Source organism: Coturnix japonica, chromosome 1 (assembly GCF_001577835.2).
Source record: "Coturnix japonica isolate 7356 chromosome 1, Coturnix japonica 2.1, whole genome shotgun sequence".
Lineage (NCBI taxonomy): Eukaryota > Metazoa > Chordata > Aves > Galliformes > Phasianidae > Coturnix > Coturnix japonica.
In genome coordinates, this window is record NC_029516.1 from 12,953,857 (window position 1) to 12,963,573 (window position 9,717).

The 9,717-nt window shown below is 45.1% G+C and overlaps 1 protein-coding gene across 2 annotated transcripts in view; it reads left to right on the top strand.

Moving 5' to 3' along the window:
* PIK3CG (phosphatidylinositol-4,5-bisphosphate 3-kinase catalytic subunit gamma) overlaps nt 1-9,070 on the top strand; it is a 34,139-nt gene extending 25,069 nt beyond the window's left edge. For both annotated transcript variants that reach the window (XM_032442424.1, XM_032442428.1), the window contains exon 11: nt 7,095-9,070. In XM_032442424.1, coding sequence (XP_032298315.1) covers nt 7,095-7,376 — 282 coding nt within the window. In that variant the 3' untranslated portion in view covers nt 7,377-9,070. The remainder of the gene's footprint in view (nt 1-7,094) is intronic.
* The last annotated feature ends 647 nt before the right edge of the window (nt 9,071-9,717 follow it).

Consider the following 9,717-nt stretch of genomic DNA (forward strand, 5'->3'; position numbering starts at 1 on the left):
TGCCCTCCTTCTTCTCTCGAACTTCTCGAGAGTGGGAAGCGTTCCAGCCGTGTCCGCTAGAGTTCACAGTAGGCCTCTCGGTTTTCGAGACTCTCTCTCTCTGTTTCGTTCGATTTTGTTAGCCTTAATTATATTATATTGTGTATCTTGTATTTCGATATCATATTAGTAAAATAAGTTTTTCCTCCTTAGATTGTCACTGTTTTATCCCACTCCCCTTTTCCCCCTCCTTTCCGGGCCCCGGGGGGGGGCGTGGGGTGGCTTCCCCTGTCACGGGCATAGGTAAATCTAAGTAACCCGTGACAGATTTTTTTGGTGGAGGATGCGGGCATAGAGCTTTTTAGCTTTTAGAACAACTCTCTCTTTGCTCTTAAAGAGCTTCGTTACGGGAGTGTTGGGAGTGTTATCTTTCCGTAGCTGCTCACAGAAGAACGTGACCCTTGAAATACCAGACAAATTGTCAACATTAAGGGCTGCTGCACATTCTCAGCATTGCTTATCTAACTTTTGTGTAGAAAACAAAGGATTTCTTTCTCCCTTAGAGCAAAGCTAGCTAGCTCTGACTTTTACAGAGCCTGCCAGCTATGAATCCACTCTTCATCCCAGTTGCTCTGTTTAAGGGATTGAAAGCAATTATGATCTTCTTAAAGTATTGGTCAACTATTAACACCATAATTTGGTGTTGTGGAATTGTGCAGATATATAGCCTAATAAGGTGGATACTGATGGAGACACCTGCCTGGTACTTTTACGAGATGTGGTATGGTCAGAATTTTGGCATCTACCCTCAGATGGAATTGTGAATCTTACAAACACTTGCATCCCAGATGGAACAGGCAATTTTACAGATACTTGCATCCCAGATGGAACAGGCAATTTTACAAAAACCACCATGTTAATTCATTGTACAGGCTAAAAAAAACCCTTTTTATTTGGGTTGTACTCTCAGATTTCCACACGCTTTTCAATAACTGAGATAAGGGTTCATACTTGCACTCATGTTATCACTATCAATGCATGCATATATGTTCCTATGCATTCGTTCTATGCGGAAGTCCCCCTCCAGAACAGAGAATGATGACTGGGCAGGGAATATGGAAAGGTTTAGGAAAAGTCTTAGAAGCATGGGGACCGCAGTGTCATGGGATTTCACTCTTGAACACCTAAGGGACCCTAAGAAATTAAGTGAGTATTTGGGTCAGAGATCTAAGGAGGTAAACCTTATGTGGGGTTTGGCTTATGCATACCGTGCTTTGTATCATACTATTCTGGAGAGAGAGAGTTTCCGATCTGAGATTCAAGCCCAAGTTAATTCTGATCAGTCACAGGAGGCATCAGTAGCAATATCGTTTGCCCCTGTGGAAGGCAAGAAATGGAAACGGTGTCCATGCGTCTAGAACGAAAAGAAGGAGAAGCACAGGGGGGGCTGCAGAAAGACCCAGGTGCCGGGCATGGAGCAGTACCGAAAAAAGCAAAGGCAAAAACCAAGAGGCATGAAGAAGAGACTGATGATGAGGAGGAAATCACCTATTGTCGACCTCTGAAGCTGACTGAAATCCAAGGCTCAAGAAAGGAGTTTACATGGCATCAAAATGAAGGTCTCTTGCCTGATTGATTCGCTGCTGGGACAACGGGGCCAACAGCTTGTCTCTAGATGGTAATGAAGCTCGCCAACTAGGAAGCATTGCCCAAGATGCAGGTATCGACAGAGGGATTAAGCAGATGTTCGGATGGAGCTGCCACTCTCTGGTTGCGGCTGTTAGAAGCCGTGAGAAGAAAGGTACCCCTATAAGGATGCTTTGAAGCCTAAATTTGATAGTTGGAAATACGTCCAAAAAGGTATTCAGCGCCTGAGGGAATGGCCATGGCGAAAAATGTTGTACAGCCCTGATCCAAGCGAACTTGACCCTGAGAGAGTGAGGGCCGATCCTGACATGTGGCAGAAAATACAAGTACAGCACCAGAGAGAATTGCACAGTCATTGGTAACAGGATCTAAAGGATTCGTGGAACAGATGGCCCGAGTTGTTGAGCTGATTATAATGCTTCAAACCATCGATCAGCAGCTCCCCCAACTGCATGCCGCAGTTTCCTGCCATCTCACGGCTAGAAAACCGAGTAGATGAAATGTGCAAAAATTGTTTCCATCAACTAATTGTAATGATCCTGTAATAGTAATCAGAAACAACTGATGAAGGTCAATCCTCGTACGGGCCACCAGGTCTAATGAAGGATCTGATCAAACTAGTCCAGTCCTACTCCCCACCTGCATCATCAAAAGTCTCAGCTGTTAAACGCACACGCTTCCCAGCTCGAGCAAAGAACAACAGTACGATTGCACGCGTGTTTTCCATGTGGCGCTACTACGTGACCGTGGAGAAGAACATGAGGAAGTGGCATGATCAGCCTACTTCTGCACTACGAGCACGGGTGAAAGAACTGCTAGACATACCAACCACCAGTGGAGTTGCTCCAGTCATCACAGGTAACCAATAGAGGGGCCTGCCCTCAGTCAGGGAGGGAAAGGGATAATAGAGTTTATTGGACTGTGGGGATTCGATGGCCTGGCACATCAGAACCACAGAAATATAAGGCACTGGTGGATACCGGTGCACAGTGCACCCTAATGCCCTCCAGTCATGAAGGGACAGAAATCAATCCATATTTCTGGAGTGACTGGGGGCTCTCAAGAATTGACTGTGCTGGAGGCTGAAATAAGCCTCACTGGCAAAGACTGGCAAAAACATCCTATGTGACTGGCCCAGGGGCTCCATGTATACTGGGTATTGATTACCTCAGAAGGGGGCATTTCAAGGATCCTAAGGGGTATCGATGGGCCTTTGGGAATAGCTGCTGTAGACATGGACAACATTAAGCAGCTGTCTGTTTTGCCTGGCCTGTCAGAGGACCCGTCTGTTGTGGGGCTGCTACGAGTAAAAGAGCAGCAGGTACCGGTTGCTACAAAGACAGTGCAACAGACGGCAGTATCGCACCAACAGGGATTCCTTGCTCCCCATTCATGATTTGATTCGCCAGTTGGAGAATCAGGGAGTGATCAGTAAAACTTAACACTCACCCTTTTAACAGTCCCATATGGCCAGTGCGTAAAGCCAGTGGAGAATGGAGGCTGACAGTAGACTACCGTGGCCTGAATGAGGTACACCTCCCCATTGAGCCGCTGCTGTGCCGGACATGTTGGAACTCCAGTACGAGCTGGAGTCAAAAGCAGCCAAAATGTATGCACCTTGACATTGCAATGCCTTCTTTTCTTTCCTTTGGCCGCAGAATGCAAGCCACAGTTTGCCTTCACCTGGAGGGGCATTCAGTATACTTGGAACCGTTTGCCCAGGGGTGGAAACACAAGCCCAACCATTTGCCATGGGTTTGGTCCAACTGTACTGGAACAGGGTGGTGCTCCTGAACACTGCAGTACATTGGATGACATTGTTGTGTGGGGCGATAAGCAGAAGAAGTTTTCAACAAAAGGAGAGCAGATAATCGGATTCTTCTACAACATGGCTTTGCTATTAAGCGAAGCCAAAGTAAAAAGGACCTGCCCAGGAAATTCAGTTTCTTAGGTATAAGTGGCAAGATGGACGTCGTCACATCCCAGCAGAATGTGATCGACAAAATCACTGCCATGTCTCCACCAACTAGCACAAGAAAGAGACACAATCTTTCCTGGGTGCAGTAGGCTTTTGGAGGATGCACATTCCAAACTACAGCCCTCATTGTAGCCCCCTTTATCAGTAACGCGGAAGAAGAATGATTTTGCATGGGCCCTGAGCAGCAGCAGGCTTTTGAACAGATTAACAAGAGATAGCCCTGCCTTGTAGCCCTGGGCCAGTACGGACTGGACAGGATGTAAAGAACATCTCTACACTGCTGCTGGAGAGAAAGGTCCCACTCGAAGTTTGTGGCAAAGAGCCTCAGGAGTTGTCATTTTAATAATTTGTAATTTGCTATCAGTATTCCACATCATAACATCAATATTAAGCCATGAATAAATTTTACTGAATCTGCAACTTACAGAAGAAACTATACATCTCCCAGGGAACAACACGATGGTACGGGACCTGGACTCTATATTAACTCTGTCGCAGAACAGACCTGACGTCTTTCGAGTTCTGGCGTTCAGGGGAGTGGTGTTGGGAGCCTTCAGCCGTTGCCTTAGATTCACAGTAGGCCTCTGCGGTTACGGGACTCATTCTCTCCTCTATTTTGCTGATTCGTTAGCTCAATTTTCAAATTATATTGTATTATATTGTGTTATCCCTGTATTTCGATTAGTATTTAGTAAATACAGTTGTGCCTCCTTAGATCGTTGCCAGCTGTTTTCTTTTCTTTAATAAATTTTTTTTCTTTCGGCCTAGGGCCCCTCGGGGCCTACGGCCCCCTGGTCACGGGCAGAGGTGGATTTTTAGTTCAAACCGTGAACGAATTTTGGTGGAAGAATCGGGGCAAATTGAGTTGCTGTTTTTTCTGTGTTTTCTTCTGTTGCTCTTTTACTTTTAACAGAGTACGAGTTTTTTTCCCTGTTAAGGAGCTATCTCGTGTTTGGGATTCTGCACCTGGAAGCTTGACTTGAAAGTTCCAGGCGGACTGCCAATACTCCGGTATAATATTTATAAACACTGCTGAGCTTTGTTTTCTTTTACTTTTTCTCTCTATTGGAGGAAAAAAGATGTTTTCTCTACTAAATTTGTTTTACCAGGGACTGTGGTGCCATGGTTCCTTTTTTGAGAACGCTCCGAAATTTGGGCCTATGTTTAAGCTAGCCTACTTTTTTCTATATGGAGCTTATAAATTGGTATAATGGATTTGAAAAGCATGGTTAGCAATGCTCACTTCGTATCTGTATACAGCCTCCAAGGGGAGAACTAATGCACTAATTATACCGAAATGGGTGATTTTTAGCGTGTCCTCTTTCTTCTATGAATCCCTTTATGCCAGTTCTTTGAATGATAAGTGGGCCACACTCTTAATCTCCCCTGATCTTTACTGTTGAATTATTGTAATAATTGCACTCAAGTATCTGGATTATAACATCCGGAGGAAGTCTTCCCTAGAACAAGAATACTGCGTGGCGGGAATTGAAGAGATTCCTCAAACGGACAGAATCTTCAGTGTTATTGAGCTTCACTCCTGAACACTTGAAGAATCCTGAAGAGTTTCGATTGCATATTTGAGGCAGGGAATGTTGTGGCTCAGGCAGATCTCAGGAAAGGCACAAATGATTTTGGGCCTAGCTAATGCTTATTGGGCCTTAGTCAATAACCATTTCCTGATGAGAGAGGTCCTTAAGAAGCTGAGGCAGAAAAACTTTGGACTGAGAAGGTAGAAGAGAGAAAAAGCTTTTGAAAGCTGAGAGAAAAGATCTCCTTAACCAACGAGACTCAATCTGGTACGAGAAAAGAGAGTCTTAGAAGGCTGGACGCAGCAAAACTTTTGGGAATGAGAAGTGAGAGAGAAAAAGATTTTTGAAGCTGAGAGAAAAAGATCTTCCTGTACCAACCCGAGACTCAATCTGGCTACGAGAAGAAGAGTCTTAGAGCTGACGCAGCAAAACTTTGGGATGAGAAGGTAGAGAGAGAAAAAAGCTTTTGAGCTTGAGAGAAAAGTCTCTGTACCAACGAACTCAATCTGGTACGAGAAAGAGAGGTCTTAGAGCTGACGCAAGAAAAAACTTGGGATGAGAAAGCTCCCCTGCAATCCCCAACTCAACACTCTCCAGTCCTGAGCAACAGTGCCCTCCGTCGAGCACGACATTCTGCAAGTCCGAGCACGGCGCCCTCCGTCCGAGGCACGACGCTCTCCAGTCCCGAGCACGGCGCCCTCCGGTCCGAAGCACGGCGCCCTCCCGGTCCGAGCAACGACGCTCTCGTCAGTCCGAGCACGGCGCCCTCCGGTCCGAGCATGGACAACTCTCCATAGACTGGAGCGCATGCCCCCGTCCGAGCATGGACCTCTCCAGACTGAGCGCGATGCCCTCTCGGTCCCCGAGCACAACACCTTCTCAGATCTGTGCATAATGCCCTCCAGTCCCGAGCATAACGCTCTTCAAGACTGAGCACAATGCCCCCTCCAGACCGAGCACAAACACCTCAGTCCGAGATAATGCCCTCCGGTCCGAGCCATAACGCTCTTCAGAACCTGAGCACAATGCCTTCATCGGTACCGAGCACACATCCTTCGTCCGAGCAAATAAACACTCTTCAGACCAGCACAAATGCCCTCCAGACCAAGCCTCAACACTCCTCAGACTGAGCGCGATGCCCTCCGGTCCCGAGCCATGACACTCTCCAGACTGAGCGCGATGCCCTCCGGTCCGAGCACGACACTCTCCAGTCCGAGCACAGCGCCCTCCTGTGTAAGTGCGTCGATCTCCAGGTCCAAACATGACTCTATTGAACTCGTGTCACTGAACCTCAAGGCCGACTACAAAGCCCTCAACAGCCAGTCGCAGCACCCTCCGGGTCTGTGTACGACGAGCCTCCTGTCTGACTACGACGCTCTCCATCTGAGCACGACGCCTCGACAGTCTAGTTATAACGTCCTCAGGCGGAAATGCGACAACCCTTCAAAGTCTGAACCGTAATGTACTCCAACTTAACCAACCACCCGGGGGCAACCAGATACAATGTTGGTGCCCCCTGTAAGAGGGCGAAAAACCAAAACCGAGTTTCAAACTCAGATAGAGAAACATGCAGAAGAGTTAGAAAGCGGAGGGAGTTAGGAGAAGCAGGACTCAGGAGAGCAGGGGGACTCCAGGAAGAGCAGGGGGACTCCAGGAGCTCCAGCCTGGGAACGAGATTATATAGAGTCCTGGTCCCGTGACTTATTGTTACTCCTGTTGTTCTCTGGGATATGTAGTCTTCTTCTGTGGACTGCACATTCAACAGAAGTATCCATACTTGACATGATGTTATGATGTGGAATACTGATAGCAAAATTACAAAATTACAAAACCATGACAACCGGTGACTGAACAGTGCCAGTTGGTGGCAAGAGTTCATACCCGAATTCCCATGTAGTTGCTAAACCATCCCTTTCCATGCACCTCATCATTTAACAGAAAATCCTTCTCTTTTGTAGGATGTGTGCGTGAAGGCTTATTTAGCTCTCCGACATCACACCAACCTGCTCATCATCCTGTTCTCCATGATGCTGATGACTGGAATGCCCCAACTGACCAGCAAAGAGGATATTGAATATATTCGAGATGCGCTGACAGTAGGGAAAAGCGAAGAAGATGCTAAAAAGCATTTCCTTGATCAGATCGAGGTCTGCAGAGATAAGGGTTGGACTGTGCAGTTTAACTGGTTCTTACATCTTGTGCTCGGAATCAAGCAAGGAGTAGAAAAGCATTCTGCTTAACGTTTGGTGTCAACTACCTGTAGATGTGGATAGGAAGTCAGTGAATATACTTGTTGTTATTTATGCATTCCGAATACGTGAGCGGTCAGTACTGCCTTTACCTCGCTGGCAGCTTCTAAAAAGCCTGTTTTTTTTGGTCTGCCTCTCCATAAGAGCTTTCCTGCAGTTAAGATATATATATTTTTAATGTCTAATGATGTTTCCAGTTGCCGGGCTGTCAATTAGCTGCTTTGCTGATGTGACCTGCAGTTTTCTTCTTTCCTTTAGTAATAATGAAGGAGGAGCTTGGGTCAGATGATAACTGCAATCTCAGATAGAAATTTTCAGTGGCATTGCCTTAATCGTTCAGGGGAGTCAAGCCTTCAAATGGGGGGAAAAAAAGTCTGTTTAAAATGGATGGTGATATTGAAATCCCTGCAGGAAATTGATTTCTTTATCAGGATGGCTTTTACTCATGTGTTCTTCACCCACATCTCCTCCCTTTGTCCCATTTCATTCTTGTTCTGATTTTTAATGTGTCAGTAGAAAACAGCCTTGACTCCACTGCCAAAAGAAATTCCTTTATTATTATTATGGTGGCCTCTTGACATACACAGCTGAGCTTGACTGTTGCTGTAAGAGAGCTTCGTAGTTCCTTGGAAGCATCTCCAGTTTGAACCTGAAATTCCTAAGGCTTAATTTTGGACAGTTTTTTTACTGTATATATATATTTTTAACAGGGAAGTTCCATATTATGTTACAGATTATATTCTTATTGAAAATGTACTGAAATTCCACCTGTGTAGTGAAAGCCTTACTCCTCAGAGAAAGCTCTTCACATAAAAGTAATTGATGTTTTACCAAATACCTGAGAAACCCAAAGTTATTTATTCTTTGGAGAGATATTTTTGGGAGATACCCGAAAGAAATTCAATTTAGTCTTTGAAATTGTGTATATTTTGCTATTTATTTTTAAATTCTGTAAGTGACTGTACTACTGAAAAGCTATTTATGAAAGAGAAGAAATAATTTCAGTATTTAAACCTAAAAGAGGAAAAAACTGATCAGTGCTAAGTAGAATTGTCACTTGTCTGCTGTAGGATACCTGCAGATCACCTGGACTGCCCAAGGTAGGAGCAGCTGTCTATCACAGGTCAGTCTTTGACTCCAGTTGTTACTGTGTACTTCCTGCTGATCGATTCTTACCAAAGAGAGAAGATGGCTTACAGCATTGCTTTTTTGCACTCGTGCCCGTGTGATTTCTTCTTCCATTGTAGTTTTACACGGGCTTTACTTTACACTTAAATGATGAACTGAGTTCTGTCATTCTGTTCTCGTTTGCTTTGATCTTTTCACAGAACTGTTAAGATTTTAACTACTGCTACCACTGTTACTACTGAGCATATCCTGAAAGGATTTGGACTAAACGTACTGTAATTGGTGTCTCTGTTATGAGATAGAGCCAGTCTGTTTTTGAAATACAGATGTTTAATTGATTCCTGTGCACAGAGATATTTTTGATGTGTGCTGAGTTAAGGAAATTTGGAAAGGTAAAACGTAGAATATTTTGTTGTTCTGTTGCATTACCATTCTGTGCAAGATAGGCTTAAAACCATGCTAAAATGCAAAGTAAATGGTGGATACTGTCTGTAAAATGGTATTTTTAGATTTGTATTTTGTAGATCTGAAATAAATTGATTGATATGTTCTATTCACCTGATTTTTCCTTCATGAATAAGCACTTTTCCCTGATATTTTAAAGACTGCAGTCTCAGTAAGAGATCGTAAGAAAATCTACTGCTATATTAGAATGCAGCATAAGGAAATAAATGCTTATCATTACTTGAAGGGAATGGCATTTGAACAGAGGATGTTCCATACAAGCATGCAGAAGAACTTCCTTATGGTAATGGAGCACAGGAACAGGCTGCTTAGAGAAGTAGCAGAGTCTCCTTCTATGGAGATATTCAAGACTCAGCTGGATGCTTCCTTGTGCAACCTGCTGTGGGGTACGTGCTTTAGCACAGTGTTGGACTCAGTGATCTCTTGAGGTTCCTTCCAACCCCTGCCATCCTGTGATTCTGTGACTTCAAGGAGTAGGAGCAGCCGTTGCATCCCCTCGTTAGCTACAGAACAAGCTGCTGGCCGACGCTTTGTTGATAAATAGCTGTGCACCCATACTGCTGGTTGTCTGTCAGCTGCTGTGTGTCAGTGTGCGGCTGGGCACTGCTTGGGGCACCCCAGGTCTGGACGGGTTCAGCTTTAGGACAGCTGCCACCGCAGAGAGTTGGGCACCATTTGCAGAGTTGGGCCTACAGTCTTCCAGTGCCTGAACACACTCTAAATAGACCAGCCCTTCAAA